Source organism: Microplitis mediator, chromosome 3, assembly GCF_029852145.1.
Source record: "Microplitis mediator isolate UGA2020A chromosome 3, iyMicMedi2.1, whole genome shotgun sequence".
NCBI classification, from domain to species: domain Eukaryota; kingdom Metazoa; phylum Arthropoda; class Insecta; order Hymenoptera; family Braconidae; genus Microplitis; species Microplitis mediator.
Genome location: NC_079971.1, coordinates 23,385,689 through 23,401,694, shown reverse-complemented (window position 1 = coordinate 23,401,694; position 16,006 = coordinate 23,385,689). Strand labels below are relative to the sequence as shown.

The 16,006-nt window shown below is 36.0% G+C and overlaps 4 protein-coding genes across 6 annotated transcripts; 1 reads left to right on the top strand and 3 right to left on the bottom strand.

Moving 5' to 3' along the window:
* The first annotated feature begins 8 nt into the window (after positions 1-8).
* Positions 9-2,967, top strand: LOC130666172 (uncharacterized). 3 transcript variants are annotated; one of them, XM_057466982.1, is made up of 4 exons: positions 9-310; positions 385-610; positions 2,409-2,537; positions 2,618-2,967. In XM_057466982.1, exons 1-4 carry the CDS (start codon positions 134-136, stop codon positions 2,842-2,844), a joined length of 759 nt encoding a protein of 252 aa, XP_057322965.1. In that variant the 5' UTR covers positions 9-133; the 3' UTR covers positions 2,845-2,967. The 3 variants fall into 3 exon arrangements, with proteins under 3 accessions (XP_057322965.1, XP_057322966.1, XP_057322964.1); XM_057466983.1 differs by having other exon boundaries at positions 14-310; positions 382-610; positions 2,457-2,537; XM_057466981.1 differs by having other exon boundaries at positions 16-310; positions 382-610.
* LOC130666170 (maestro heat-like repeat-containing protein family member 1) lies at positions 2,863-10,811 on the bottom strand. The gene is made up of 2 exons (XM_057466978.1): positions 10,389-10,811; positions 2,863-7,920 (listed from the first exon to the last, which is right to left on the bottom strand). Exons 1-2 carry the CDS (start codon positions 10,432-10,434, stop codon positions 2,951-2,953), a joined length of 5,016 nt encoding a protein of 1,671 aa, XP_057322961.1. The 5' UTR covers positions 10,435-10,811; the 3' UTR covers positions 2,863-2,950.
* A 464-nt stretch (positions 10,812-11,275) lies between these two features.
* LOC130665284 (exostosin-2) lies at positions 11,276-14,469 on the bottom strand. Its single transcript, XM_057465609.1, has 2 exons — positions 14,311-14,469; positions 11,276-14,232 (listed from the first exon to the last, which is right to left on the bottom strand). Exon 2 carries the CDS (start codon positions 13,773-13,775, stop codon positions 11,589-11,591), a length of 2,187 nt encoding a protein of 728 aa, XP_057321592.1. The 5' UTR covers positions 13,776-14,232; positions 14,311-14,469; the 3' UTR covers positions 11,276-11,588.
* A 329-nt stretch (positions 14,470-14,798) lies between these two features.
* LOC130666177 (uncharacterized) lies at positions 14,799-15,526 on the bottom strand. The gene is made up of 2 exons (XM_057467005.1): positions 15,348-15,526; positions 14,799-15,163 (listed from the first exon to the last, which is right to left on the bottom strand). Exons 1-2 carry the CDS (start codon positions 15,385-15,387, stop codon positions 14,871-14,873), a joined length of 333 nt encoding a protein of 110 aa, XP_057322988.1. The 5' UTR covers positions 15,388-15,526; the 3' UTR covers positions 14,799-14,870.
* Positions 15,527-16,006: the final 480 nt, after the last annotated feature.

Here is a 16,006-nt window from a genome sequence, read left to right as displayed (position 1 = left end):
ATGCGCGGTAAATTTTTATACAGAGAGAACGCACCCAGTGTCTGATTTTATTGGGGTCGAAAGTTGGAGATCGGACTGCTGACATTTATCAAGAACTAGAACTAGGTTAGGAAATAAAATAAAATATATAAAAATGAATGAGGAATCGAGATGTGGAGAATTGCAGCAGCTTGTAAGAGAAGAAGAAGAAGAAGAACCTGAAGAGACGACGATAAATCCTGGTGGTGAAGTGACACCACCGACTACGCCAGCGAAATCAAAGCCCGCGACAACAAACAAAACAAATAATTATATTCCTCATGCATCTTCAGTAAGTTGTCAATTATTTGAATTTGAATTTGAATTTGAATTTTTTAATTTAGTGATTTTATACTTAAACAGCAGCAAGTACTCTGGGAAAGTAACACGCAGACATCACCGATCATCAGCAAAACGAGTTCTGAGCAAGCGACGAGTCAGGGATCAATGGTGTCGGGAAAAGTAAACAACACGAGCCATGGAATTAATCAGCAGCAATTGTTGCAGCAGTCAAGGCTTATGTACGTCAATGAAAAAGACAAACAACGGTCGAATAAATCTGATTTTACTGGCAGGAGTCGTCAGCATCGAGGTATTCATTTTATTTATTTCAATCTGGGGCATTTTAAGTAACGTTTGGATCAACTGATTTCGGAAGTTAGCAGACAGATGAAAATTTTGGGATTTTTTTTCAACAAATCAATTTTTTTAAAAATGCACATCTAGAAAATTTAAAAGCCTATATGTGCAATTTTTTAAATAATTTTTTTTTATAATTTATCGTTTTAAAAAAAAATCCAAAAGTTATTGGACGTCGGCTAACACAGTATCAGAATTCGAGCAGAGGCTGCTGCGGAAAAAATTTGCTGGATTTTTTTTATTTTTTCGGAGGTTTTTTGATTTTTACGAGTGTCCTGTAAAGAATTTTTTGTAAATAACTCAAGTCTTGACGAGACGTTACAGAAGTTAAGGAACTTACGAGCCGGTAATTGACGGGCGGGAATTTTTTGATTTTCAAAAGTATTAAGATTTTCAGAATTTTTAGGAAAAATTTTCATTATTGCCAGTAGTTTACTGACTTCTTACGGAAGTAGAGTAATCACGGATAATTTATGAGTTTCTATAAGAAATTTTTGTGATTTTTCAATAGCTTACTGACCTTTTACCGAAGTTGGGTAACTCGGGCTGGCAGTGAACGGTGGCGAGATTTTTTTATTGCCTGAAAATAAGATTTTTTTGAGAACTTTTTGGAGTTCCTCCGACTTGACGACATCATAAGGAACAAAAAACGTTTATATTGTGTAGAGTTATTCCCAACAGAAAAAAAATTACGGGTAACTCTTCATAAAAATACACAGACAGTACCATTTTCATTTATCTTCATTCATCCTCATTTATCCTCATATCGGTCATAGATCAGAAATAAAAATTTTTTGGGGTTCCTCCGACTTGACGACATCGCAAGGAACAAAAAACGTTTATATTGTGTAGAGTTATTCCTAAAAGAAATAAAGTTCCGGCTACTCTTTGTAAAATTACATAGACAGTGTTATCTGCCCGTATCTGCCCGACGTCGATTACTCGGAAAATAATTTTTTCTCAGGACTTTTTTGGGTTTCTCCGACTTGACGACATCATAAGGAACAAAAAACGTTTATATTGTGTAGAGTTATTCCCAACAGATACAAAGTTACAGACAACTCTTTATAAAAAAACCGACAGCATTCTTCCTTGATCCTCCCTGGCCGAACACTGCGTCCTGGGTCAAGAATAAATTTTTTCTGGGAACTTTTTCGGGTTTCTCCGACTAGAGGACACCGTAATAAACAAAAAACATTACTATTGTGTAGACTTACTCCCAACAGGGGAGAATCTACTGGCCGGTAATTGACTTTAGCTGTAAATATTTTTTTTCTACCACCCGTTTTATTGTCTCCCGAGTCTTTTTTTAGTTTTTCCAAATCTTCATAAGAAATCTCCATAACTTCCCTACAATTCACTGACTTTTTACCGAAGCAGAGTAATTCCGACTGACACTGACGTTGCCTCAATTTTTTCTTTCCGAAAAGTATCAAATTTTTCTATTTCCCATCAGAAATTCTTCCAAATAACCGACGACCAACACTACAATCACCGAAATCCCGTAATCGTTGCCGGTGATTAAGTCCAACTTCCGATTTCTGTCAAAATTTCGTTCGTCTTCCAGCAATTTTTACAGCAGCCCGACTAAATTTTGCCTAAAACGCCCCGTTTATTTGCATCATATTTATTTATGAGCTTCTTATATTTTTTTACCAACATAATCCGCCGTCCCAATTTATCAGCACGCAATTTTATTTTTTGTTTTATTTATTATCCTGCACAATTTAATTTAAAAAAAAAATAAAAAGCAACACCAAGTGCCCAAGTTGCATGCAAGCATCATTGCTTTTTGTCAGAGGTCCCAGATGTCAGAAGAATGGAACAGGCACTGCTACAATTACTCGAAGACTTCCATAGCGGAAATCTCCGTGCATTCGGTAATCAATTAATTTTCCTAATTCCTAATTAACCAATCAATCAATCAATCAATTAACTAACGAGCGAATTTTCCGACCAGGAAAAGACTGCAGCATGGAACAAATGACAGAAATAAGAGAGCAGCAGGAAAGATTAGCGCGATTACACTTCGAAATCGGGCAGCAACAGCCGCGGCATCAAGATATCGGTGGCGATACCAGCGGAGATTCATCCCGTGGACTCGGACAATCTGGCGCCAACATGCGGCATCTTCTTCACAGGCTACAGCAGCTCAGTATGTGTATTGAGAAATTGCACAACAAATAATAATAACAATAACAATAATTATAATGTATTATGTACAAATTTTATTTTATAAATATTTAGTAACAATGGAATTATAAATTTTAAATTCTGAATAAATAAATATTTTTTAAGTTGTAAAACCTACAGCTAGAGCACTTGCTGCTCGTGACTTAACATCATTGTCCTTATCACGAAGTAACTGTAGCATTCGTTGGACATCTTCGGGTCGCGGTTGCCCAAAGAAACCCAGAATCAGTATCGCGGTAGCTCGCGTAGCCGCCACTTCTGACCTCGAGTACCCGCGGACCATTGAGTTCCTCAGTTCGTCGGCTCTGTCTGGTAAATCAGCAAGCAGACACTTGACCAACTCACGGTAATAATTATTAAGATTCAGTTCCACTGAGGCTGAAAGGTGACTGCGTATCACTTGAGCCAGTGATGAAGACTGGAGTAAATTTCCAAAGCTGACAAGAGTCTCGCGAGCTGTTTTAGCAACGAGACTATTGACGTCTTCAAGGCGGATCGTCAAACAAGGCAGGCAGCCTAGCAGATGGTCAGTGATGTCGTCATTGTCATAAGTCTTCAGAGACTTCAACCATCCCCGAGAAACGGCGCCCAGTCCACCGACAGCTGCCAGTCTCATTTCCCAGTTGTCCTGTTTGTCAACGAACGGTTTCAGTGCCAAGATAACACGTGGGCTGACTGACCGCCCGGTTGTCTGCAAGGGCAGCAAGACTTCTAGACCACGAAGGGACTCGAGAATCACTTGGCTTCCGCCGCCGGCCACTAGGCCACCATTGGTCGGCAATTCTTCAAGTCCATCAAGCAAAGCCGCTATGCTGTTGTCGTAGTACTCATTCAGCTGCTGATGTGATTCAAGTTTGCTGATATTAGCAAGACCCTGAACTGCCAGTTTGCGAACGAGGAATGACGAGTCGGCTTTTGCTTCCAGCAGCGTCGAAATTATCGAATCCAACCAAATAGGATCTGCGTCAACTTTACCAATCAGTTCCCCGTAAAATGCAATCGCTACGGCTCTCTGCGTAGGAATTTGACTTGTAACCAATTTGCCAATTGACTGGGCGACGTTGATCAGCAACTCGTCGTCCTTTGACCCAGACAATTTTTTGTTGCTCACCAAGCAACGCAACACTGAACGTACAGTTGATATGAGACTATCACTTGCTTGTGTGTCGGATTCAAATCGTGGGTTGTCATTGAGCAGACCCGACGCAATGTTCATATCAATGACCGTAAGCAAATTTATCAAAACCGTGTAGACTTGACAGTACGGATTCAACTTGCAAGCTTTGCGATTTGGGACAAAGCCGAATTTGGTGCTAAGTACTGACGCTGGTGTATCAGCATGCAGCCACCCTGATAAATATTTTATCAAGCAAGTTAACAATTCAGCAAGACGTGATATTATTATGACTTCTGATTTGGCTGACTGTAGGACGTGTCCTAAAGCGATTATCGCTGCCAGCGATGCCAGTGATGCTGTTTTATTGCCATCGACATTCGGGTGGTTGGTTAGCGTTGACGTGTTGGTAGGCGATGGTGACTCAGCAAACAAATTGTTGTTTTCTAGACGATTAACTAGAAAGTCAACGGCAATCAGTCCCGTTTCTTCATCGCTGCCCAGCTCTCGCCAGCTTTCTTCAGTCCCGCGATCTGGTGGCAGCGGCTGATGGAGCAAATGCTCAATTACTTCTTCCGGATGATGATGTGTCAGAGACTTAATGGCTGTCGCAGCAGCATGTCGGCAGCTAGTATTCTCCATTTGACGCATCTGCGTAATGATATTGTCAATTAAATACAAATCAGAACGCGGTATTTCATTGCCGCGAATGCGGAACAATTGACTGAGTGATATTCCAGCAGAAAGCGCGCTCTCTTCACGCAATAAAAGTCCTTCGATCAAGCCCTCAGCCATCGCAACAACTTCTCCGGCATTGACTCGCTGGCACACGATTTTCGCAAGCATCAAAATTCCCTCATAAATGTCATCAGACGTTTTGTTCTCGTCGCTTATCAACCGTAATTTCGATTCCTCCAGGTCATTGACATTGATAATGTTATCAGCAATCGGTAAATTTCCACTGCTGTGATGTCTCGCTGCTATTTCAAGTGTCAGAGCAAGACAGTCAATAATAACCGGACGTAGAAGACGTTCAGCATCAGCTGACCAGCACATTATTCTTCCCACTAACTTGCCGGCCTCTAATTTACCACCGGGATACGTGTACTTGAGCCCATTGCAGTACGATTTCAAAGTTGTCCTCAGCACCAGCAAAGTCGTCTTACGCTCGACCGGCAACTTGGACTGCATCCACGGCATTATTATTTCAACAAACTCTGCTAAGGCATTTGATGAATCAGCAACAAGTTCACTGCTGACAGCTCCAAGCCGCTGAATGACGTGACTTTTAGTTTCTTTTTTCAAAATCAAATCAACTTCCGAACTGGCACCGATAACTTTGTCCAGCACAGTCCCCATCAGCACTTGCTGCTCATCGTAACTCAGCTCCGGAGGGACTTTTAGTAACGCGATCATGGTTTTAAGTAACTGCGGGTAGAGTTGAATAGGTCGGTAACCCGTGTGCGATTGTAAGAGCGTCAGCAGGGTGGCCAGACAAGTTCCTTTGGACTTCAAACTGGGCGTAACAGCAGTCGAATTGGATAGACCATCGACTAATTGATTAGATTTTGATCCGGCGACCACTTTGGCCAGTTGTTCTAGTGCGAATAGTCCAGCTTCTTTACTGGTTACCTCTTTGCAATCAGTCAACTGCTTTATTATCCAGGGCAAAATATGTTTACCATCAGCTAAATAGGATTTGTAAACGTGCTCGGAGTTATTTTGCTCATGGACTGCGAATATTTCGCCGTAGCAACGAAGTAAACTGGCTTTTGATGCCTCGACACCAGCTGCTGCTCGCGTGTCTCTCATCAATCCCAATAGTTTTGTAGGATTCTTGCAGCTGTCAATTGTGTCACAAGCTTCCTGCATCAGATTCATCACCGTGGAAAGGTTTCGTTTAGCAGCGATACCAGCAGCGCGAGGACATTCTTCATTGAACGGATGCGTCCGTGCCATGCTTACGATAACTGACAGATGAGTTGGGTTGTCAGTTACCGCTGCCAGATAAATTAAGATGCTGGTATTTATTATTTCCCCCTGGACTAATTCATTGGACAGCTTCCCTGCCCAGTCAACGCCTTCCAGTTGACGGCTCATCTCCAGCAATTCAATCATTTGTTGTTTCCACAAGTGATTGTTCTGGTCTTCAAGCATCGCTGATACCCTAGCGAGTGTAATATCCCACTCGGGCTTCAACTGGTGGCCAAATAATGGAGCTGCTGCTTTGAGAAATCCCACGACAGCCAGACGATTTTTCTCAACCTCCAGTAATTCAAGGCACCGCTTTATTACTTTAGATCCGGAAAATTCTTTGAATGAATTGCCGCCTTCGTTGTCCGTCTGATGGACGACTTTTACAACGAGGGCTGCTAGTCCTCGTAAAATAGAGACCGCTGCCAATGAATACGTGGGGTCTAATAGTGCTTTGAGTAAAGCAGCCCATAGCCAGTTTTCAGCTCCAGCGACTGTGTTTGCTAATAAAAATAAAGCCTCCTCGTAAGTTTGAGTCTCAGTGTCATCGCCGCAGCGTATTATTATGAAACGTATCAAATTAGCACGTTGGGACGGCAGTAGAGGTAACGTCGGATGTGCTAACAATGCGATTATTGGTCCCGCTAATTGACGTACTGTAGCGCTAGTGCTGCTTCCAGCACCACCGGTACTTTCTCCCAGGATATTTTGGATACTAAGGGCTATTCTTTGAAGCGATGCGTCGTCTTCGGTTGGCAAAGTATTTATGAGATGACGTACGACCACCAGAGCACGCGCGCGCTGTGAGTTTGGGGCTGGGGATCGTAAGTTATGAAGAACTAAATCCAACCCTTCTTCAGGATAGAGAGTAATTATTGCCCGGTAGCACTGGAGGACTTCGTAGTGCGTAAGCAGCGCGTCGCGTGATACATTAGATCGCGATTCATAAGCAGGTGTGACGTTGACCAGTTCAAATAAAATTTGCTGAATAGATTCAATATGCGGGCGCAGTAGTTCTTTGCTCTGAGTATCATCGCTGTGATTACGCGCGTTGTCAATCAATACCGTGGCTATTAATTTCGTCGCAGCGAAACGAGTTGTCGAATATTTGCAGAAGTTCAAAATAGACGGGATCGATTTTATAATCGTTTCATTGAATCGCATCTGTCCATTAGCGGGCAGTAATAAAAGAATTGGACAAAGCGCTTTGAGAACTGCGTCTGCAAGCCGGTTTTTGGTTGACGGGCTCGATTTCAACCATCCGCTGGTTATTAAAAATTCAAATACCCCAGCAGCTTCCTCTGAAAAACTGTCCCGGCTTATCCTCGACTCCGTCGAATTGTCCAAGTTGCCCAGATAATCGTTTATCGCTTCGGCAAATTTACCCACGACGAAGCAAAGCGCCAGTTTTTGATGCTCTTCGTGCGCATGATGGAACATGGGCAGCACGAATGTGAATGTTAGTTTAATAAATGGGACCACGTCAAAGGGATTACAGGCAGCGATTAGTCCCAGTGCTCGAATCATCGCCGCCTTGGGCACGACTCCGAATTCAAATTTGTTTAGAATGTTACCTATCGCTTGATTGCAATAATTATGACTCAGTGCCATCAGCAACTCGGTAGCTTCTGTTTCAAATTCTTCAATAAGCAATTTATTTACCGCCAATTCTGCTACCGCGTCTGCTAAGTCCTTCATTTTCGGCTCTACTTGCTCTCCCTGTTCATCTCCGTTCTCATTTTCATTATTATTATTATTATTATTATTAGTATTAGTATTATTATTTAATGTATCAGCTATAATACGTAAGATAGCAGAAGTATGACTTGAAGTTATTTTTTTATGCAACTCAAAGTAATAAATAGCCGCGTGTAAAACGACTCCTGGATGACGATCAGAAATTTGTCTTATGGAATCATTGATGCAGGCTGCTACCTGATCACTTTTGTCATTCAGCGCATCCAGAAGAGCTCCCACGACAGCTGAGAAAATAAATCTAGTTGTGATTATCAGTAAACCGGACATTAATTGATACCAGGTCATGCTGCCCAAGAACAAAAATCTATCAGACTCGTGATGAGTCCTTCATTTTTTAAATTCGTAGCACGCGGGCTATTTTCTGGGTGTTTTAATACCAAAATTGTATGGATAAAAATTTGTGACATAAATTTGTAAATTGATAACTAGGAATTTTAATTTCGAATTTATCTATCGTTCTAGTAATAATTTTTGCTGATTTTATTTTAAAAGTTCTTTTATTCATCTTTGGGTTGGATTACAGGCTTACAATGTTTTCATATTTATTTTTGTTCTTGTTTTAATTGAAAACTTTATTTGTAAATTCGGGTAAAAAATTTCATGTGTTTCCTTTTACTGATTTTAGAATCGTCATTTAAGGGCATTCTCAGACAGTCCCCTGTCTTTTTTTAAATTAAAATACTGAATCTGATGGATTTCCATATGGTTTCCTATAGGAATATTAATCTGTTCTTTTATTCATATACGCGTATCAATAGACACTAGGCATAGAAATCCAGATATTCCGGATTCCATAGAAATTACTTATAGAAACCCAGATTTCTGTATAAATTTCCCATAAAGAAATCATATCCAAGTTCCTATATAGGAATTCAGGTACCTACAGTTTCCTAAATGAGTTTTCTACATGGGAATCCAGGTACCCATGGTTTCCTACTTGAATTTTTATATAAATCCAGACTTTCCTATATAGATTCCTATGAATTCCCATGCAATCCCACATGGATTTTTTTGATAAGGAATTGATAACAAGTGAAAGTAATTTTTTTTTTTAATCTAGGGTAGAGGTACCATTTGTGGCCACTGCTCCATTTTTGGACATTTAATACTTTATTTTAATTAATGAAAAAGAGTAACATAAAATTTCCATTTTAATAGTGGAACAAAAGTATCCCTGGTTAAGAATTCCGATTGAAATCCGATTGAGTATAATCGGAATGAATCGGTTTCAATCGGAAAAAGTGCATAAAAATAATAATATTATTTTCCGATTGAATCCCATTCAAAATTTTTAATCGGAGTAAATCGGTTCCAATCGTAAAATAATATTTTGAATTCGTTATTATTTTCCAATTGGAACCGATTGATTCTGATTAAAAATTTTGAATGGGATTCAATCGGAAAATAATAAATTTTTCAGAAATTTCCGATCAAATCCCATTGAAGTGAATCGGATTTCTCAACCAGAGTATTTCTGAATACATTTGAAAAATTGATTATCTTTTTGTATCTTTTACGTATTAATTTATTTAATTTTTCACGAGTCCAAAAGTGATCAAAAACGGTACCTCTACCCTCTATCTCACCAAAATTTACAGTGCGGTGTCTTTTTTTCAATTAATACTTTAACTTATTTTTAATTAATTGATAAAAATTTCTTAAGGTTATAACAGTTCAAAGTCATTAATATTTTTAGAAAAGTGGGGGTATTGTCTGAGAATGTCTTAGATAATAATCACAGATTTTTGAATGTCATTAATGTTAAAAACATGTTTTGATACATTAATTACACACTAACTATAGTAATTATTTATAGATACATATATTATGAGTGTAAGTGTAGCAGATATGAGACAATTTATATATTTTACATAAATAAATTAATTAAAGTAATGAAATTTAAAAAAATGCGCGTAATTATTTTTAAATTATCTAAATACGCATTTTATAATTTCTACTCTGAACATTTTTTTTTATTTATTAAAAAATTTTGAAAATTTAAAATTTACAGCTGCATTCACACTCATCATATATTACATTATTATTTTAGTTATATTTTATTTGTAATATAAATTTTCAAAAATATACAGTTGGTAATTCAAAAAATGCCGACTATTATTTCTATGACAATTTATGACTTTAATTTAGCGGACATAATTTTGAAATAAATAAGTAAAATTCAAATCGAATAAAATTTAAAAAATGCGCTCTTATAAAATTTAAAAATCGGTATGCGCATTTTTTTTTTAATTTATTTATAATTTAAAATTTACCTCATATTTCCTACATTCGCACTCATAAAAATTTCACAATTCAAATAGTAAAGTAGTAGTCAAAATTTTCGTTTTTAAAAGTAATGATTTTTAAAATTTTTAAAAAATGCGCAAAAAATTTAGTGACAAATTTTTAAATATTTTATTTATTTACAATAAATACAAAAATTAATGTCTACATTTTTAGTGTTAAATTAAAAAATTTAAATTTCAAATTTCAAAATTTGAATCTATACGTTTGTTTTAATAAAAACATTTTTCAAAATTAATAAAATTTTCTAAAAATTGTTACATACTAAAATATTGTTATCGACAATTGTGACACATTTCGTACAATTATACGCAATAAAAAATATTATTGCATCCGGTAACATGACCCAGTATAATTATAAATATCACCAATTAAATAAATTAATTACCTGATAAATCAGAGCTCATTTTTTCTTCACTATTTTGACAGTTCATTGTAATTTTATTAAAATTTTATACTCTAGGTTAGACTCGCGCACTTGCAGTAAATACTAATAATAATAACAGTAATAAGTATAATAATAAAGAAAATAAAAAAACGCGCGTAATTTGAAATATTTAAAAAATTCAAAAACTAAATGATCCTGAAGTTAGCAGCCAATTGGTAATTTTCGGATTTTCTTTTTCAACAATTCAATTTAAAAAAAAAAAAAACTAAAAATATGCACATGTAGAAAATTTAAAAAATTACAAGTGCAATTTTTTCAAATATTTTTTTTTTTTATAATTTATCGTTTTGAAAAAATCCAAAAATTATACGTCGAAAAACTTCAGTATCAACTAATAATCCTAAAGTTAAAAGACAATTAGCAATTTTTGGATTTTTTTTCCAACATTTCAGTCACAAAAAAAAAAAACTAAAAATATGCACATGTAGAAAATTTAAAAAACTATAAGTGCATTTTTTCAAATTTTTTTTTTTACAATTAATCGTTTAAAATAAATTCCAAAAATTATACGTCGAATACTTCAGTATCAACTAATAATCCTGAAGTTAAAAGACAGTTAGAAATTTTTTGATTTTTTTTTTTCAACATCTCAGTCACAAAAAAAAAAAACTAAAAATATGCACATGTAGGAAATTTAAAAAACTATCAGTGCAATTTTTTCAAATATTTTTTTTTTATAATTTATCATTTTGAAAAAATCCAAAAATTATACGTCGAATAACTTCAGTATCAACTAATAATCCTGTATGAGTGTAAATGTAGCAGACATCAGAGAAATTTAAAATTATAAATAAAAATAGTAAATAATTTTTATAAAAATATTTTTAAAAAATGCACTTATTAATTTTTCAATTTTAAAAATTTTATTTTATTAATTATTTAGTCTATTAATTAATAATTTTAAATTTGTCTGATGTCTGCTACATTTACACTCATAATCCTGAAGCTAACAGACAATTAGCAACTTTCGGATTTTTTTTTCAACAATTCAATTACAAAAAAAAAAAAAAAACTAAAAATATGCACATGTAGAAAATTTAAAAAACTACAAGTGCAATTTTTTAAAATATTTTTTTTTATAATTTATCGTTTTGAAAAAAATTATTAATCCTCGAATAACTCCAGTATCATCAACTAAATCTACAAACTCTTGATAGCATTGAAACGCTTCAACTTTTCCGGAAAAACGTCTTTAAATAAAACCGGATCTGCTCGAAATTCAACAGATTTCAGTGGCATGGTACCATAAATCCTCGTGAAACGATTGATGCAATGCGTGCGCTCAGCCATGTGCGCCAGGTCTGCTGATAACATTTCCGTGTTCGTACACTCAGGACACCGGAATTTTTTTTTCGGCGTAACTTTTATCGGCGACTTGCCCGTCGTGTTAGCGATCAGGAAATTCATCGCAATGTCCTCGCAGTTCATATGAGAGTCGACCCACCACTTTATGTCACCAGGCATCGACGTCGTGTACAAATACATCCAATATTTATGATGAAATGCTGCTCCAGTCAGTACCATCGATATGACATTCGTCCACTCGCTTTCGTACCGCCAGCACTGGGTCTCGTTGTCCCAAGTGTGGGTTCTAGATGGAAACCCAACGATTCTATCAGGAAATTCCCGCCATACTTCATAAGCGAACTCCAGTTCATCAGCAGTTAGCATGATTATGTCATCGTCTATTGACAGGACAGCTTCCGTTTCTATTTCATCGTACGGATAAAATCTATTAGACAATTTATTTTCTTTTGTCCGAATAACTTGGAGCGACTTGTTGACTTTCGGCCACCGCGACGATGCTGGAGGATCTTTTTTCACATTATTCCAGATCACCAGGATCTTGGACAGACTAGGAACCTGAGTTATTTTTGTGATCAAAGAAAACAACAACTCGACGCGGTCGTACGTCAAGATGACAGCAGTGAACCCGTGGGTTTTCGGTGCCGTCACTGGCAAAAATAGCGGGGAATAATTAGACCTGGAGTTCCAACTATTGTAGTCTCGCATAAGCTGAGGAAATATCCGGTCGTTCATCACCTCCAGGGCCGTGTTTACTATCAGGTCCACTGACTTAAAGTACCTGGACCACAGCCACTGGCCATGGTCCCGTAACTCCTCAATCCTGGTCGCAGAAATATTTTTCAGAGTTGATATCAGCGACAGAATGTCTACTTCGCGGATAAATACAACAGCACGTCTCCAGTCGATGATGTCACTGAACGGCATGACAACGGAATCGGACACCACGACGGGTATGCAGCCAGCAGCCAGTGATTCCAGGAAAATACTTTGGCCCAATCTCGCGCCGCGTATCACCAAGCAGAAGGTCCCAGTTCCCAGGACATCTGGATACTTGTAGACCTTTCCGTTGTTATCACAGCGCATCGAATCGCTCATCGGGTTGTGATTAACACACGGGTGCAATATCAATATCTCATTATTTATATTTATGTCCTGAAGGTCCTGCTCAAATGCGATGTTCAGATTTATTTGACCGGATATTATTTTTATTTTATTTACTTCAGATTCGTCTGTCGACCCAACAAAGTCAGCTCGGGGATCCAGTTTTGGTAACTTGGGATTTGATTCCAGACCTGGACCTAAACCTGGACCATGACCTGCTGGTCTAGATGCAAACACTGGGATACTTAAATCAAACCCACTGCGATAAGTTGATGATGAAAAACCAGCAGCAACCAGCATCGCTCTCCCAATATCAACATCAATGCTGGTGTTGTAATCAGGAAAGACACCGGATATTAAATTAAATATCAAATGATTCTCGCCATTGTTCCAAAACTCCAGGGCACTGAGCGCTCTGCCAACAGCCCGGACATTTAATTTGTTCTGATTCAAAGTGTCTATTGACGGGACAAACAGGCAAGCCTGGTGAGGATCTGGGGTGTAAAACTTACTGCGTGTTACGGCATCCAGGATCTGGATGAATTCCCGTGACAGCTGACCATTTATCACCGCCCCGTCTTCGTCGACGTAACTTTTGATCGGGTAGACGTAGACCAGCAATTTGCTGCCCTGCTGACCGCAGCGGTAGACATTGAAGCAGGTGAAGTGCGTGCAGGAAATATTTGTTGGAGATGCTGGTGTCCTGGGTATCGATACCTGCGGTAGTGATGACAAAGTGTCCAGATCAATTCTCACTGGCGAGTAAATTATTTCTTTTTTCGTGTTTACGTATCCGAGTAAATGGTATCCAATTGTCAGAGTTATCACACAGATCACTATTACTACGATTGATAACAAAATATTGCGGTGATAATGATAATGATGATGATGCTTGCGCATTAAATGCGTTGATATCATTGTGACTTTTTATTATTTTACATTTTTTTCACAGACTTACTCTAGTATTTTTTTTGAGGTTATGATTCTTCAAGGTGGCGTGGAGAAAAAAATTCAGTTGTTTAAATTCTTGGAATTCGAATAATCAGGAGTTTTTTAAATTTTAAATGACAAGTACTCAGTAATTCATGATAATTTAAATTTATTCAATTTTAAATTATAAATTTTTCGCGGGGAAAAATAAAAATCATTTTTTTGGCGGAAATTTAAATTATTACTGTAATTGTTAACTTAAAATTACAATTATCATTAATTATAATAATTAGAAAAACATAATGAGGTATTTTTAATTAGAAAATTGTTTATTTTATTCAACTAGACATTTATTACTGGCGGGGGTGCCATTAAATCGACTCCTTGGCTCTCCAGGGCCAGGGAAACACCAAAAGCGAACATCGCAATGCTTTTAACCAATGACCTGAACAGTAAAAAAATCAAATTATTATTTTTAATTGTAATTACTGATAATTAATAAAATAATCAAGTGATAACTTACCATTTAAACGGATCATTGTAAATACTTTTGAATAAACCAAAGAGACCCATTTTTTGTTTATTTAAATTTAATTATTTAAATTTGTTGCTCAATTGTCGAAAGTTTCTCGTGTTCTGATGAATTGCGCACGTTTTTATCAATAGTATAAATGAATAAATGTGGTATATATTTAAATAGATGTCGCTTAAGAAAACGGCGGGAAAAAAATAAATTTTTAAATTATAAATCAACAATAAAAAAAAAATTATTATTTTTAATTGTAATTACCAATAATTAATAAAGTAATCAAGTAATTTGCCATTTAAACGGATCATTGTAAATGCTTTTGAATAAACCGCCAAAACCCATTTTTATTTTTTAAAAATTTGTTGTTCGATTGTCGGGTTTCTCATGTTCTGATGATTGCATACAGTTTTATCAATAAAATAAATATGGCATATATTTAAATAGGTCGCTTAAGGAAACGGCGGGAAAAATGAATTTTAAAATTCTATTTGTTATTTATATTTATTATAATTAATTAATTACAGTAGACAATTATTTGAAGAAAAAAATTAAAATTACAATTCTGTATGATGAGAAGGAAATTTTTTAAGAACTGCTCTATAGAGATTATAAAATGCCCAAGCACTTGCGCCGATAACGACAAAAAATACACCAGCGAATATAAGAGACAATAAATTTCCATTGATAACATCCGATTTAAACATTTTTTTTTTAGCTGCAATCTCACCTAGAGTGTACCCACTTTGTTCCTGCATCATTTTTTTGACATTCGCAAGTCGCTCTCGTAAATCATCGACTGATTCCGAGATGTCTTCGATTGTTTCTTCAGTTTCCATGTCGCTGAGAACTGCAATCATTAAAAATTATTTTTAAATTTAAATCAAAAATTAAATTACAGCACTCGCTGATAATTTTAAAATAATTTTCGTACTGAATATTTGACAGAATTTTATTCTGAATTTTGGTGGAATCTGATGACAATTATCGAGTAATTAATTATCAGCGTAAATAATTAGTGTAATAATAATTACCTTTGTGTTTGCGATGACACAAATGATTTGGAGAGCCCATGGTTGTTATTTTAAGTGAGTAAATTTGAATGACACGTCGTTGCACTGAGAATGATACAGAAAATGGAGAAAAGTATTGATCATAAACACAGCATCCACGTTGGCTCCATTACGCGCAATCTCCGCGTACTTTTGCCCTCTACATTTTTTTTCACCCCCATTTATATTTATAATCTTCGATATCTGCACCAACAATCGGATTTGATTTCGGCTGTTAATTTTTTATTACTCTAAATTTAGCCGTTTATTTTTTACCCGTAGAAAACTAATGAGTTTTAGAAAACTCGAGCAGTCAATCGATATAAATTTAATCAATTAAATTTTAATTACATATATAAATATATAGACTACAATTTTTATAAATATAAATTATATTAAGCAATAATTTAAAATTCATTAAAATTTTCACTGATTTTTAATAAAATTTTATTTTAATTAAAATTAAAAAATTTGAATTCTGTTAAAAAATTTTTTTTTTAAATTAAAAATTAATCGCACAAGTGCTCAAAAATTCCATTAATTTTTTTAAGCACAAAAAAATCTAAATCTCATTCATCTTAAAAATAAAAATTTCAAATTTACCGCCAAAAGCATTTATATAAAAATTCGTAAATTTCCGC